General features: G+C 48.7%; 1 protein-coding gene across 2 annotated transcripts in view; it reads right to left on the minus strand.

Annotated features, from left to right (window-relative positions):
- Nucleotides 1–1,356: 1,356 nt before the first annotated feature.
- Nucleotides 1,357–15,891, minus strand: part of REEP1 (receptor accessory protein 1) — a 121,616-nt gene continuing 107,081 nt past the window's right edge. Inside the window, exons 7-9 of one of the 2 annotated variants that reach the window (XM_056116423.1) lie at nt 14,839–14,874; nt 8,008–8,159; nt 1,357–4,588 (exon numbers count right to left, since the gene is read on the minus strand). In XM_056116423.1, the coding sequence (XP_055972398.1) occupies nt 4,517–4,588; nt 8,008–8,159; nt 14,839–14,874 (260 nt within the window). In that variant the 3' untranslated portion in view covers nt 1,357–4,516. The remainder of the gene's footprint in view (nt 4,589–8,007; nt 8,160–14,838; nt 14,875–15,891) is intronic. The other variant, XM_056116416.1, reaches the window with a different exon arrangement.

Consider the following 15,891-nt stretch of genomic DNA (forward strand, 5'->3'; position numbering starts at 1 on the left):
AAATCAAGTATCTCTAATCCAGCACTATAAATATTAAATAATTTTAAATGATATACCAAGTCTGATTTTAAATTTCAGAACTTTTCTTTCCTGTTATTTTCAGCTCTTAGCCTGGTTAATCTGTCTTGTTGACTTAAGGCTTTGCTCAGTAAATGAATAAATGAATAGATTTTCAGCAATTCTTCTTATTTGTGTGTTTGTATATTTTGGGTCACATCCAGCAGGCTCAGGGCTTATTCCTGGATCTTCACTCAGTAATTAGTCCTGGAAGTGCTCAGGGGACCATATGAAGTGCCAGGGATTGAACCCCCAGCTGCCTGCAAGGTTAGTGCCCTACCTGCTGTAATATCTCTCTCTGGCCCCTCAGCAACTCTCTGCATCTCTTCCTTTCAGTTCTCTGAATCTGCCTCTTTATTTGCTGTTGTTTTATATTACAACTCTTAAGTTAAACATGCAGAACCTAGGATTTTGAACACAAAGACATGAATGGTGGATTTTGATGTTTTGTATTTTGAGTGTGCAAGTCTTTAGGACCACCAATGATGTGAATGGGTGTTGTTCATATTTCAAACAGTGCTGCACTGTTAAGAGCATCCTCACCACTCAGTGCCCACCCCAGACACCACCCTCTTCCAGCATGCACACATAACCCGCCATTTGAAGATAAGGGGACTTTTTTTTTAATTAAAAAAAACTTTTTGGGGGGGCTGGAGCGATAGCACAGTGGGTAGGGCACTTGCCTTGCATGCGGCCAACCCAGTTCGATTCCCAGCAGCCCATATGGTCCCTGAGCACCACCAGGAGTAATTCCTGAGTACGTGAGCCGCCAGGAGTAACCCCTGTTCATTGTCAGGTGTGACCCAAAAGGCAAAAAAAAAAAAATTCTTTTTTCATTTGAGGGTCATACTCAGCATTGCTCGTGGCTTCCTCCTGGCTCTGTGCTCAACGAATGCAGTGCTAGAGATTGAACCAGGATCAGCCATGTGCAAGGCAAATGCCTTAACCCCTGTACTACCTCTTCAACCAAAGAGACTAATCATGAGAAGTGAAACGGTGGACCAAACGTCTGTTTGTAGAATTAAAATTCACCAGGTGGTCTATTGTTTTCACAGCTACCCAGTTTCCACTGGTGACCTTCAAAAATGAAAATCACACATACCACCAAGTTTATAGTCATGTGATCAATGGGTTTTCAAATCACGCATCATTTCATTTCCCTGCCTGGCAATAGTTCTGTGCATTAGGCCAGGGGCCAGCCCACAGACAGTCCATGGCTGAGTGAGCACCAGAATCCTTGCTCCCTTGCTCTTGTTTTTAAAGTCTTCTCTTTCCTGTAAGTCCAGCATTACCGTGATCTTTTTAAAAGAAAAATGTTAAGACTTTATTCAAGATGTATATCAAGCATCATAACAAAACAGCAGAACTTCGACCTTTGGAATACTGTTATTTTACATCCCTTTGATGCACAGTCCAGTACACTACCTTATTACAAGATCGTTCTAAGGGGGCTACAGAAAGAAACTGGGGAAATATGCACAGTCACGGTCCAGAACGCCAGCTCTCTGCAGCGTGCTGTTGGAGAATGAAGCACATCCTTTGCCATTTCAAACACTGTGCAAGGTGAAGAACTAGGACAGAGCTCGGTGATGGTCATGGCTGACAAGCACTGTTATTACATATACATGGACAGTTCATCACGGAGTACACACACTTCAAAGGCCAGCAAAAGTGAGCAAGCTATTCACACAAAGCCAGGAGGGATTAGGGCTAAACTCTCCAGTTTCTAAGTACCACACCTTATCTCATTGCCTCAGAATCAGAACAGGTGCTCAATGGGAAAGAATAAAAAGTTGTTACAGGAAAAGTACAGATTTTCCAGCTTGCAGTTTGTAAACAGCCTGTGTCTGCAGGTCAGCAAATCAAAGACAGTTGTATTCTCTAAAGACAGATGTAACCTCTAGACAGAACACCACACTGCTAAGCAAAGGCTTTCACATTTTATGTCAGTTCACACACAAATATACAGCTTGTGGAGGAGGTAAACACATTTTGCCAGAATATGACAGCTGCTCTCCATTGTACAGTGAGTGTTTTTAAGAGAGAAAACTACTCCCTAATCAACACTTGAAAGAAAAAAAAAATAGGTACATTTACATTAAGACAGCAATTTGGATACCTATATATATTTGTTTTACATTTTGAATGAGAAGTAATACAGCATGTCTGAGACTAGTGTTTCAAAACTTGTTTTTGGCATAGTTAAGTGCAAACTTTATAGCCTGTACTTATTAAAACTTTGCACTGTAAAACGGTGAAAATATAGCTTTTTCACAATAGGGTCTGAATCTCTACAGCTAAAGGCATTATTTTGGCAAAAAAGTTTCATTTTAAAAAATCTACTTTAGCTAAGCTTTTTTTTTTTTTTCCTGATGATTCTGAATGTTTCCAATGACAGATAAATACATTTTACTTATTTAGTGCCACACCCAGCTATGCTCAGGGGTGACCCCTGGCTCTTCACTCATGGATCATTCCTGGCAGGCAAGGGGGGATCATATGGGATGCTGGGGATCAAACTCTGGTCAGCTGTGTGTAAGGCAAGCACCCACCTGCTATACTATAGCTCTGACTCCAGGTAAATACATTTTACAGTCTATATTTTCTTCATTCTGAAACCATTCATTGAGCTTGAAGAAAACATTTTCTGTTTCCCTTAACAGGTAATGGGGACATGGGGCTCACTGTCATCAATATATAGTCTCTATCTGCCCTCTGAAACACAAATTTGGGGGTTATTTTTCTAAATCCTTTTGTAAATTCAGATCCACTTCCAGTTAAATATACATCTCTGGCAACTATCAACTTCGAGTTAAACCCTTTCTGAGGTGATTCATATTTAGCCAGTGTAGATCAAAGTGTGCGTTCTGAAAGTTAGTAACGGAATAGCCGTTTGTAGCTGGTGGACAGTAAATTCTATGTGGTACCTAACACTAATTTTCTAGTCTTTGGGCTTATCTATGAACAAACACAATCCAAGTATTAAGAAGTAACTGGGTTGTGACCACTGCATGCATTACACTGAAGGAAAACACCAACTCTAAGCACAAGTATACGAGGCCTATGTTTAGGCTTGGCTCTCAAGGGAAGAGTAGCCACCTTTAGACCAAAACGCTATTGACATCAGACCCTTCTTTCCGGGAAACTTCCCAACCTAAACAGTGAGTCCCCTCAGATCATGCTTTATTTGACTAAACAAGCGAGGCTTGTGTTAAACACCCATGAAGACCCAGGCATGCCCAAGTGGGAGACCTTGCTCCTTCACACTCTACCCAAATCTGACAGGGAACAAACAGGTGTGTGAAGGTTCCAGCTGCCTGAGGAGCAGGGCCACTGGTCACAGCCATAAAGACCTCTGAGACCTTGCTAGTAGCCAACATGTGCACTGCCTGGCGCCTGTCCCGATGTTTTCCACAGCGTATCTCAGAGTTCTAATGTTGGTTGGGTTTTTTCTTAGTGTCTGTAAAACAAGGCATCCAGGTCACAGGGTCCCACTCCAGGGGAATTAGTCATGGCACTGGTTACTGGGAAGGAGAAATCATCACTGAAATGTCAAGCACTCTGGAAACACTTGACATGACTTCTAACAACAACTTGTAAATCCCCAAGAAATTTGACCAAGGGTGAGATCTACCTGCTGAGACAAAAGGAAGTGCTCTGGGGGAGTTTGTAATCCTAAATCCAAAGGGAGATCCAGAACCACACTTTCCTGTATTTCTTCTCTCTCTTTTCTCATTCCCAGCTGTTTCCCAACCTCCTCACACTCATTTTTGTTGCTAAACTGTTTCTCCACTCTAAACTTCTCTCTGTATGGACAGAGTTGTCAAAAAAAAAAAAAGTGGACCATTGTCCTGCAGAAAAAGAGATAGTTTCCTGCGGTAATATTAGGAAGCCTTGTAAGCACATCCGAGACATTTGCTAGGCTCGAAATAACATTTTTACACTTTGCAGTGTTGCTGTTTCCTTACATGGCAGAACCTCTGGCAGCCCTTGCAAATCCATTCTGTTAAGCCAAAAGCCATAAATATGTACATCATAGTCCAAAGTATTAGTACCAAGAACAATAACAACAACAACAAAAAAGTTTTTAAAAAATTGCTTTGCATTTACAGGACTGAAAACAAAGTATGCAACATATAAAGTACAAATATACATCTCAGCAGTGCGGGGAGTCTCTAAAATCTGCTGTCTGCGATGACAAACCAATTGTGGAAAATTACAAACCTCAGAAGACTCAAAGGTCACACCCTACACACATCTTACCTTTCCTTCTAGCTTCTCCCCAGCAAATAAAGAAAAGGAAAGGGGGGGGGGTCCTTAAAGTGTTGGGGGGAGGCGGAAAGGCCATGTGTGAGGCTGCGCATGAAACACACCAGCTTGCAGATGTCTATGTTCATAAATAGCTCTTTAAGGCAGAGGAGAAACGTTCCGTGGATCCTGTGTTGTTGGTTCATCTCACTCACGTGGTTTCAGTGGCCGAGGATGAGGTACTTTTCTTCCTGAAGCGAGATCGAAGGAGTCTAGGCGGTGCCTAGCAGAGAAAACAGAAAAGGGGATTCCTCAGTTTGGCAGGAACACAGAATCTCTTGAGGGCGGCACCCAGACCCGGAGTGTGGGGAAATCCAGCTCCTTTGGCCAACCATGTGAGACAGCTGGTCAGGCCCAGGCGGGCCCTGAGCTCTCACCACAGAAACCACAAGATACTTCCCAAGCCTTCCCAAGCCCAGTGACATGTCCGGCACCGCCCACATCCTAGGACCTCCCGAGGAAAGGTTGCGAGGAAGGTGACACATATTTCTTGATTCTGCCTGGGGTCAAAAACGCTTTGAACCAGTGCCTCAGTGAAGAGAGGGGAGCCTTTCCACCTCTCCATCTTGGTTATTTCTTTGGAGTACTGGCCCTCCTTTTCTTGGTATATGCTTCACATTTTCCTGGCCAACTTTCCAGTCCTCTGTATGTGAAGTCCTTTCAGGCAGAGTAAATCTTACAGCAAGAGGTAACACTGTCATCATGTTTAAATCTCCCCTTGTTTCAATCTCCCCTAAATACTATTAAGGAGCCCCTCCCACCATGGCACCACCAGCTCCAGGAGGCATTACCATTATGGTGAAGGAAAAGGAAATTTTTTACCCCAACAGGTATTCAGGAGGGTCCGTACAACTTGTCCCAACCTCCCTCAACCCCCATCTGTGCCTTCTTTAAATTCAGCTTTTTCCTACACTGCCCTTTCGTGCCTTACTTCTGTCCAGAAGCCCCTTCCTCCTTTCTTTGTGCCATTTCTAGTCCTCTATGTTAAAACCACATTTTTTTAACACCCAACAATACCAAGATTATTTGGATTCAGAATAAAAAGAGCATTTGACAGTGGTTAGATGTGTTTATTCTCATCAATTTTAAAACTGCCGGAGGACAAATCACCAGGTAATTTTACATTATTTCTTCGAGTCTGGGATTTCCCGATGACTTCGGATTTGGGTTCTTCCATGTGTAGCAGGGGAACATAGCCATGTCTGCTTTGCCATACATTTGTTTACGCCTTAAGTGCTCCCTATCCGGCTCTGGCCAGTACTCGGGGTCAGTACCCACAGGTCTTCCGGGCCACTGTGGTTCAGTTCTGTATTCTCTAATCTTGCTCGTGAAGGTTCTCTCTACAGGAGCAAGTTCCTGATTAAATGGCACTGCGGTGACACCAGTGTTCCTCCTCACATGGACTGAGACTGCAGACTGAATGAGAGAGGAGAACCTGAAGGGGCGCCCACCGGGACCCTGTGCTCAGACCCCCACCCAGCACCAAAGCCGCTGCACCTTTGTTCTACACTGGCTTCACCCACAGCCCCTGAATGCCCTTGCTCTGCCCCATGACCCCCACCCCTCATGAAAACTTCCAGAGATAAGTGAAAGAAGAGATAGCAAGACCTATCTTTTTACTTTGTTTTCTTCTACTTTAATTAATTAATGAATTTAGTCATCTGCTTCAGGCTGCTTATTTATTTTTTTATATTTTTGGCCCATACCCCCAAATGTCGGCCATGTTGGCTGCGTGCAAGGCAAACGCCCTACCGCTGTGAGTCATAGCACAGCGGTAGGGCGTTTGCCTTACACGCAGCCAACCTGGCTGACCCAAGTTCGATTCCTCCGCCCCTCTCAGAGAGCCCGGCAAGCTACCGAGAGTATCTCGCCCGCACAGCAGAGCCTGGCAAGCTCCCCGTGACGTATTCGATATGCCAGACACAGTAACAACAAAGTCTCCAATGGAGACGTTACTGGGCCCGCTCAAGCAAATCGATGATCAACGGGAGGGCCTTTACTTTACTTTACTTTTACCCCCAAATAGGGCTGGAGCGATTGCACAGCAGGTAGGGTGGTTGCCTTGCATTCGGCCAATCAGGGTTTGATTCTTCCATCCCTCTCAGAGAGCCCAGCAAGCTACTGAGAGTATCCTGCCCGCATGGCAGAGCCTGGCAAGCTCCCCGTGGTATATTCGATATGCCAAAATCAGTAACAAGTCTCACAATGGAGACAGGACTGGTGCCCGCTCGAGCAAATCGATGAACAATGGGAGGACAGTGCTACCCCCAAATAAGAGAATTCTCAGCAGTGAACCCTGGTGGTGCTCAGGGATTCTAACCAGGGTCCACTGACTTGGGATGCAAGGTGAGCACCAACCCCCCAGTTGTCCTATTTCTGTGGCTCACCTCAGGCAATTTAACTATAAAGTGTAAAACCGCTTGAGTCACATGGAAAAAAGAAAAAAGAATTTTTTTTTTTTGCACAAACTCCTAGGCCCTAAAATATGTGGGGCCTCTTTCCTGCCCTGGAAGCTGGGCCTCTCTTGACTTGGGGGGAGGGGAAGGTTGCCTGGGCAGTCATGGACTCCACAGGCAGAGTTCAAATCCCTGGAATCTTTTTCCAACACTGACCCATGTGGTGTGCCTCCCTCGGAAGAAACTGGTGTCCCCAGCGCACTGCAGTGATCACAATGAGGGCGGCAGGGTATACCGGGGAGACAGATGAGAGGGCACTGTATCTGCTCCAAGGGAGGCCATGGGGGACCATGCAGTGACTGGGAGATAACTGAAAGTTCCTCCACAAAAACTACAGGCTCACTGAGCTCTCCCCTGCACGGTCATTTTACTTATTTGGGTTTTGGGCTACACCGGTTGGTGCTCAGGGACCACACACCTGGCTCTCTGGTGCTCAGGGGACCATAGGCAGTGCCAGGATTTGAACCAGGGAGGCTGCCAGAGCCAGCTGCTGGGCATGTGCCATAACTTTTGAATTCTCTCTCCTGCCCTGGATCAACCATGCTAGAGAACTATGCTCCTTTATCAGTAATTATCCGATTCTCTCCTTTGTATCAGGCAAGATGCCGTATCTCAGCAACATGGCTTCACTTATACTTGTCAAATCACACAGTCCAAGTTTTGGGGGTTTCCCCCCCCCCCCCCCCCGCCAAACACCCAGGTGGACTGCTTTTCATTTACATCAGCTTAGGATAGGAGTTGCTTTTGGTTTTGTGTCACATTCTAGAAGTTTTATCATCTCCTGTTTTTAAGTACAACTCACAGGGTTATTTTCTCCCAGTGGCAAGTCAGCTACTTAGTCCCTGGTGCTGCCCTCTTTATTTATCTTGTTTGGGGGCCATACCCAGTGGTGCTCAGAGCTACTCCTGGCTCTGTGCTCAGGGATCACTCCTGAAAGGGCTTGTGGGAATATATGGGGCGTGGGATCAAACCCGGGTCAGCTTCATGCAAGGCAAATGCCCTACCTACTGAACTATCACTCCAGCCTCAGTCCTGCCTTTTTGATGGAGGGAGAATCTTCTCACTCCGAGTTCTTATGAGATGTTTGGTGCCCCAAGAGAAGCCGCTCCCAGGACCTCCAGCTCTCTGGCGTGGAGCCCTTCTGCACACACATGCACTCTGCCCCACAGCCCCAGACACCGTGTACCTCCAGTGGTGGCACCGTCTTTCGAGTTGTCTTATACTTGTACATGAACTCCAGCAGGTCTTCCTCTTCCTCGTCAGAAAACGCCAATGGCTTTTGGACCTGGTGGGGCTCCCATGCCTTCACACCACCCTCATTCACATCTCCCTCAACCACTTAGTGTCCATTTACAATCTACACAGGAGACAAAGCACAGCGGCGTGGTGTCAGCATTGAAAGGAGCCAGGAGAGGCCGGCACGGGGGTTAGGCACACAGCACCACAAGCTCGGGCTTGTTAGAACAGCTGCGGCCCAGAAGTCTGGAGAAGCAGCCAGGACAACCAGTGCCCTTCTCTGCTGGGTCTCCCTGCAGTGGGGATGTAGGAGTTTGAGGGTCCAGCTGCCAACTGGCGACACTCTGCACACAGAAACCAACACAGCTGCAGAATCCAGAGGGGCGCACCTGCGGAGGTTGGGGTGCAACATCCTCAAGAGAAAATGTTGCTTTAACCCAGATGTGTCAATCTTGCAGCTGATGTCTGTGATCCACACCAGAAGGAAGAATCTGTTTCTTCCCCACCTCTGGAGTCTAGGTCCAACCCAGGGTTCCACACATGCAAAGCATGTGCTCTACCTCTAAGCTACAGCCCTGACCCCCAAGAAGCTCTCTTATAAAGGAGCACGCGCCAGGGACTTCAAGAGGACCACATGATAACAGCACTGTGCTGGTGGTACCTCTGAGGCTGCTTACTCAGTTCCAAGCATTAAGAGACAGGATATAAAAATGCCAGGAAGTTTGTAGAGAGAACATTAAACAACGCTCCAGAGATGTTTCCTCTCAAAGGCCAAGTCCTTGAGAGAGAGGAGTCCAGTGGGAAGGAGAATTCCAGAAAGACAGCCAGATTTCTCTTTGAATCTGCCTTGACTAAAGCACAGGAAAGCTCCAGAATGAATTCACTTCACTGAAAGCGCTGTAACTCTCAATGTTCAGAACTTAAGCCTATTTATTATATGCTACCTGGCCAGTTAGGCCTATCTTAATCAATATAGACAGAATTTCCTGCCCTATAAGCTTATCCACACCCACAGACAGAACTTTCTAGACTAGACAATATAGGGTTAGGGCGCCCTTAGATCCCTAGGTGTCCACCCTTCGACCCTCTCTCCCCCAGCCCACAGGTGTGCAGATAGAAATCAGAGTTCTTTCTGCAGTAGCCTGCTAATATTCCTCAAGAACATGTTCAGCCACCAAAAATGCTTTCTCCTAACTACAGGGGACAGCAAAACTACCAGAATACCACTGATTGTGGGAGTGGCTTTCATGAAACTACCCACCACCTCATCTCTGACTGCATGGACGGTTATTGCTCCAACAGCCAGCAGGAGGCAGCACCAGAGCGTTTCTGTCAACTCTGATTCTTCAAAGCCGCCCTGAAGGCTGCGGGTGAATGGTTAAAGGTTCAAGTCAGACACCATTAACCTTCCTTTGACCTCTTTGCTCTGAGCATACCCAGCCTACTTACTCCAGGGTTAGGCCCTCTCCTGGGCCCTTCCCCTGCCCAAACAGCTGTCCACTTAAGACTGCTGACCATGAAGGCTGCCCCTCCCCCCACACACACACTCTGCTCTTGGGCAAGGACACTATCACAACTGCCACCTGCAAACCTGAGACCATGGCATCAAGGCCTTGATCCCCAGAACCATGACCCCCAGCACGTGGTCTCTGGCAGAGGGCCCAGACGTGCGAATGTGTGGCCTTGGCTGACATTCTGTCTTAGCCAGCGAGTCAGGGAGGCCACGGAGGCTGGAAAGCAGTTTCGCCTCCTTCAACATGGACTGGACAACTCGCTGGGTCTTTTATGTATCTGCTTGTTTGGGGGGCTCCAAAGCTGTGCTCAGGAAGCCCAGGGCTCCCACTTGTTCATAATTCTCTTGCCAACAAGGTGGTTGATTTAGCTCAAGGGCCCAAGAACATAACAAAGCTTGCATCCTGCAGTGCTGAGGATACCCAAGTCCCAACCTGGGTGCGGGGGGCCTCCTTGGACACACCAAGCAGTGCTGGGGTCTACTGGGCTCCACTCAAGGATGCTTGCGGGGACACGATGTGCTGGGAAATGAACCCAGGTTAGGAATATCCACTGTAATATCTCTCAGCTTGAGTCCTTCATTTTTCTTATCCTATCCTTCTTTATTAATTTGTGTTTGGGGGTCATACATGCAGATGCTCAGGGGCTACTCCTACCTTCGTGCTCAGGGGCTGCTTCTGTGGTGTTCAGGGGATCACACAGTGCTAGGGAGCAAACTCTGGCCTTTTGCATGCAAAGCCTACAACTCTGAAATATTGGGTTATTTTCCCCACCTCAGATCTGAGTTCTTTAAAGGCCTCCCCATGCCTGGTGCAGCAGAAACACATCCCCACCCACCCCTCAAATTAGCAAACACATCCCCCACCGCACACATTAGTGGGAGCCTGTTAATAAGAGTCAGCAAATAGGGCTGAGGCAGAGCACACCCCTCACGCCCCCCGGGACCACTTACGTCCACATCCCCGACAGACAAACAGCCACCGAGGAAAAAAGAAAAGAATGTTTCGTTAGGGAAGGGGTCTTTGGGGATGAATCAAACATTCATGAATGTAAGTGCGCAGGCACGCCCTGCCCACGCGGCCCGCCCACGCACCGCACTCCCAAATCTCTAAGGGCTTCTGAAGCTAGCTGACTGCCAGCTCAGAGCCTGCCTGGCATTCCCCCAAATCAAATGCAGCGCTCTCTCTCTCTCTCTCTCTCTCTCTCTCTCTCTCTCTCTCTCTCTCTCTCTCTCTCTCTCTCTCTCTCTCTCTCATGACTTTGCTTTCTTTAAATTATGCCCCATACACTTGATTTTTTTTAAAAAATGGAGCCTCATCCTACCACTTCTATGACTAAATTCTAGGCAATAATTAGCAACAGAATTCAGCATTGTGTTTATGACAGGTCAGTAGAGGGGAGGGCAGGGAGAAGGGTCCTAGCAGTGGATGGGAGAAGGAATTAATAGCTACAGAGAAAAAGAAAGCCAGGACAGGAGGAAATAGCTGCGAACCAACTGACAGAGGGATAGGAATGGAGCAGAAGCGGGGACAGAACGTTCTCTGGGCATCCGCATTGCACAGATCAATACCATTTCCCAGAACATCAGGAGGGTCCCCCACCCAACTAGAGCAGAAATGAGTGGTCTCCTGAAATCCTCTCCTGGCATGGCTGCCTGGGGGCTGGCCTCCAGTCCTGGGGGGTGTGACAGGGTCACACCCTGCCACCACACATACACACCACCATTGAGGCCCCCTCACAATGCAGCTCCCAAAGCAGCAGATGCTGAAAAAACCCAAAGGGCACTGAGCCTGCCCACCTGCTCCAGAGGCATTTCTGAGCCCCAGAGCTGATAGTGGGGGAGGGTGGCTCATCATTTGAACCAGTTGGCTTGCAAGCCCATTAGATGGGGGAGAAATTCAGGACTCCTAACAGGCAGGTCTGTAGCAGAGACCCCACACACACCTGCTGCCCACTCTCCACTCCCCTCTAGGATGAGCAACCAGAGCTGCCCCTTGAAGCCAGGACCCAGCCTGGCCTCATGGCTCCCTGGGAGACCAAACTCAGCAGGGAGCATGGATACACCCTGAAAACCAACAGAAGGAGGAATAGGAGCAAGGACAGTCGCTGGAGACCACAGCTGCTCCCCGAGCACAGAGCCCTGCTGACAGCCCCTCCATTCTTTCCTTCTTCCAGTGTGCTATGCCCAGTGTAGACACATGATTGGACACACACGGGCACACTATGTGCATATGAATGATGACATGCACAGGTGCGGCTCTGAAACTGAGGTAGAACAGAAGGCTGAGAGAGAAAGGCTAGCTAGAATCACAGCCAGGTGGACACTGGACCCCGCAGCCCCCTGCCCAGAAGTCCTTCCTTTCCTTTCCTCCCTTATTTATTTTTGTTTGCTTTTGGACTACACCTGGCAGTGCTCAGGGCTTACTCCTTGCTCTGTGCTCAGGGGTGACTCCTGGTGGGTCACAGAGAACCATATGGGGTGCTGGGGGTTGAATCCAGGCTGGCGACCTGCAAGGCAAGCCTACATGCTGTACTGTTGCTCTGATCCTCCTCTTTATTTTAACTATAGGTCACAGCTGCAGTGCTCAGAGGTCATTCCCTGCTGGGATCTCGGAGACCCGCAGTGTGGAGGTCACACCCAGGACTCCTGCCAGCACATGCTCCAGCCCATCCTGTGACTCCCAGTTCACTTGGCCTTTGTCCTCCAAACCCCAGGGCCTAAGGAACCAGACAGAGAAGCCTAAGAGCAAAGAGAAAACAGATCATTTCATTATTCTGTCTTTGCTTTTGAGTTGCTCTTGGCTTTGGGGCCACAATCAGCAGTGCTAGGGGGGATTGGTTCTTAGGAGTTGCTCCTAGTGGTGCTCTGGGGACCATGTGGTGATGGGGCTCAAACCTGTGGCCTCTAGCCTGCAAAGCATGTGCTCAGTCTATTGAGCTATCTCTCTGGCCCCTCACTTTTATTGAACAATTTAAAACCTCAGGCCACACCCAGCTGATGCTTTGGAGAGGGTCCTAAGATCTAACTGTGGGGATTAATATATTAGGCATGTCATCTACCACTTGAGTCATCGCTTCAGCCCCAGGACACATTTTATGACAGTTTCATGTACTCCTGTTTGCCACTCATGTCGGAGGGACAATCTAGGTCTCCAGCTCTGGTGACATGGGAAATGACAGGTGCTATGCCAACAGCTGGAGGCCAGGGAAGCCCTCTTTGCCTTCTGAGCCAAGGCAATGCTTCCAGAGTGGGTGAAATGGAAGCTGAGTTAGTTCGGCACCAACTCCCATTGTTCTGCATGCATCTAAGGTTAAGAATCTAGCTAGAGGGCCGAAGCGATAGCATAGCAGGTAGGGCATTTGCCTTGCACAAGGCCGACCTAGGTTCAATTCCAGCATCCCATATGGTCCCCTGACCACTGCCAGGAGTAATTCCTGAGTGCATGAGCCAGGAGTAACCCCTGTGCATCGCTGGGTGTGACCCAAAAAGAAAAAAAAAAGCTAGATCAATATAGACTGTTACTTGTGTATAATTAAACAATAAGCCTTGTTCCTAAAAAAATTTTAAAAACAAACAAAGGGCTGGAGAGATAGCACAGCAGGTAGGGCGTTTGCCTTGCATGCGGCCAACCCGGGTCCGATTCCCAGCATCCCATATGGTCCCCTGAGCACCGCCAGGAGTAACTCCTGAGTGCAGAGCCAGGAGTGACCCCTGTGCATCGCCTGGTGTGACCCAAAAAAGAAAAAAAAAAGAGAGAGATAGAGAGCATTTTGGGTGTTTGCCATGCACATGACTGACCTGGTTTCAATCCCTGGCATCCCATATGGTCCACTGAGCTCTGCCAGGAGTGATCCCTGAGTGCAAAGACAGGAGTACTCCCTGAGCACCACAGGGTGTGCCCCCTCATCAAAAAAATAAAAATGAAAAAGAAGATGAAAACAAAGGCCGGAGCGATAGTACAGTGTGTAGAGTGTCTGTTTTGTATGCGGCCGACCCAGGTTCAATCCATGGCATCCCATATGGTCACCTGAGCACCGCCAGGAGTAATTCCTGAGTGCAGAGCCAGGAATAACCCCTGTGCATCACTGAGTGTGACCCAAAAAGGAAAAAATTAAAAAGATGAAAACAGTGAACAGGTCAGAATGGAACAAAACAGCTAACCACAGGGTGACCATGACCTCACAACACATCCTAAACAAATGCAAGAGTCTCTGCTCTCATCGGGGGTGTCTGGGCTCAGCCCTTCTTCCTGAGGTCTCCAGCCTCTAACAAATACTACAGTAATGATGATCCTTCCCAGAATCCTTTCATGTCAATCTCAACAACAGTGCCATGAGGGGGAGGGAGTGGATCTGCATCTGATTCCAAGATGAGGAGATGGAGGCTCAGAGCGGTTAGCTGATGCACACACACTTGCACAGCTCGTAAGTGGCAAAGCAGGCCCAAGGCTCCCTTGGCTGCAGCAGGACAGACCCCCTGGATTTGCAGGGCTTCAGATGACTTGGAGAAAGTCCTATATTCCTGTCACCCAGAACACAAGGAAATAGGATCCAGGTGTGGCTTAAAAATAACTCAATGCTTTGGTTAACCACCCATTCCCTTTCTTTTGAGTGTAGGCTGGATTTCCGACAAATGAGGCAAGGCAGTATGGTGGAGTGTTGCTTTAGAGACGAGGTTCTAGAAAGTTCCAGTGACTGTGACTGGGGATGTGGCTCAGTAGTACAGCATTTACCTTGCATGTGTGAGGCCCTGGGTTTGAGCCCCAGCTCTGCGAAAATAAGTACACATTTGGCTCACAAGTAAAAGAAAAGGTCCTGTTTTTTTTTCCCCAAGTGCCCTTGGATCACTGCTCTGTGCAAAGTCAACTGCCGTGCTGTAAGGATACTCAAACGGTCCCAGAGCAGCCCACACTGTAAGAACTGTCGCTCTCAATCCACAGCCACGAGATAGCCCTCTTGAGGAGAAGCTCCTCCAGATACCTGCAGCCTACCCGTCACCTGGACTACACTTCTTCGAGAGACTCTGAGCCAGAACAGACCCTAGTAAGCTTCAAATCCCTAGGTTCACTCTGAGAGTGAATTCACGCTCATGGCTTTAGGAGCTGTCCTGAGTTAATGCATGTTCACTGCATGGAGGAGTGACCCCCAGCCCCCTCTCCCTAGACCGTGCAGCTGAAAGGGAGCCCCAAGGTCAGGTGCCAGCTCATGGTTAGAACCTTCTCGCCAGGCAAGCGTCCAGCACGCTGAGATGAGCTGGCTGCTTACTCACCTTTCCGGGTCCTGCAGGTGGAGCAGCAGGTGCATACTGTGGGGGGTGGGGGGAACCATCAGTGAAACTCCCTACACACAGGAACAGCCCCCATGAGGAGTGGGGATGGCAAGGTGGTCAGTAACAGGTCCTGGGAACATGCCCTGGCCTGGCTGGGAGGGGAGTTCTTGCATCCTGCAGTGCTTGGGATGGAGGAACATGGGGGTCGATGGGAAACAATTGGAGTGTGCCTGCCTAGAAATCCTCTCGGCCTGACCTCTGACCACCCCCCCCCACACACACACAAAGTGCTGCTTGTCAGGTGAGATGATGCAAAGCCCCCCTGAGCCTGTTCCACACATACCACTGGTCTTGGTATATGGCAGGAGCCCCCACGACAGGGAACACCAGGCTTCTTCTCTCTCCTGAGCCCCTACCTGAGGCCATGCATGTCAGTCATGGCATCTGACTGCAGCTTCCAGCTCAGCCTTTTTTTTTTCCCCACATTTTTTTTACATAAAACGATACATAGTATCTTATTCTTTCCTGTACTTTTGTCATTGGCCTTCTCTCTGTGTGTCCCCTGCAACTGCAGCCCCTGATGCCTCTGATGTTAAATGCGATCTGCGTGAATTAATCCATATTCCAACGTGAGTCCCTGGTTGAATGTGGCTTCCTGTTAAACAGCCCCCGCCAGGGTGTGCGAAGGATTCCGGGAGGCACTGAGGCTGAATGGGGGCCTCCGCGCCTCTGTGCAGAGGAGAAAGTTTGCATCTAAAGCCACAATGTCGGTTTCATCCGGGAAAAGGTTCCGAGGCCGAACCTGAGCCTGAGTGTGGTGACTAGCTGGGATTGTCTGCCTTGCTATGTCCTATCTACTGGTCCCTGTCAAGACAAGCGCCCAGACTTGGGGTGCTTTCCCCTATCCCACCCAGACCCCTAGTGTCCCAGGCCGACTAGGGGGGCAGGGAGGCTGGGTCTCCCTTACTAGGAGACCCCCAGGCCTCCTACTCAGGGGCTAGGGCAGCCCAGACCTCAGGTCACACTCAGGGCAGCGCTTAGCTCCTTCCTGGG

Source organism: Sorex fumeus, unplaced genomic scaffold, assembly GCF_029834395.1.
Source record: "Sorex fumeus unplaced genomic scaffold, SorFum_2.1 ptg000003l, whole genome shotgun sequence".
Taxonomy (NCBI): domain Eukaryota; kingdom Metazoa; phylum Chordata; class Mammalia; order Eulipotyphla; family Soricidae; genus Sorex; species Sorex fumeus.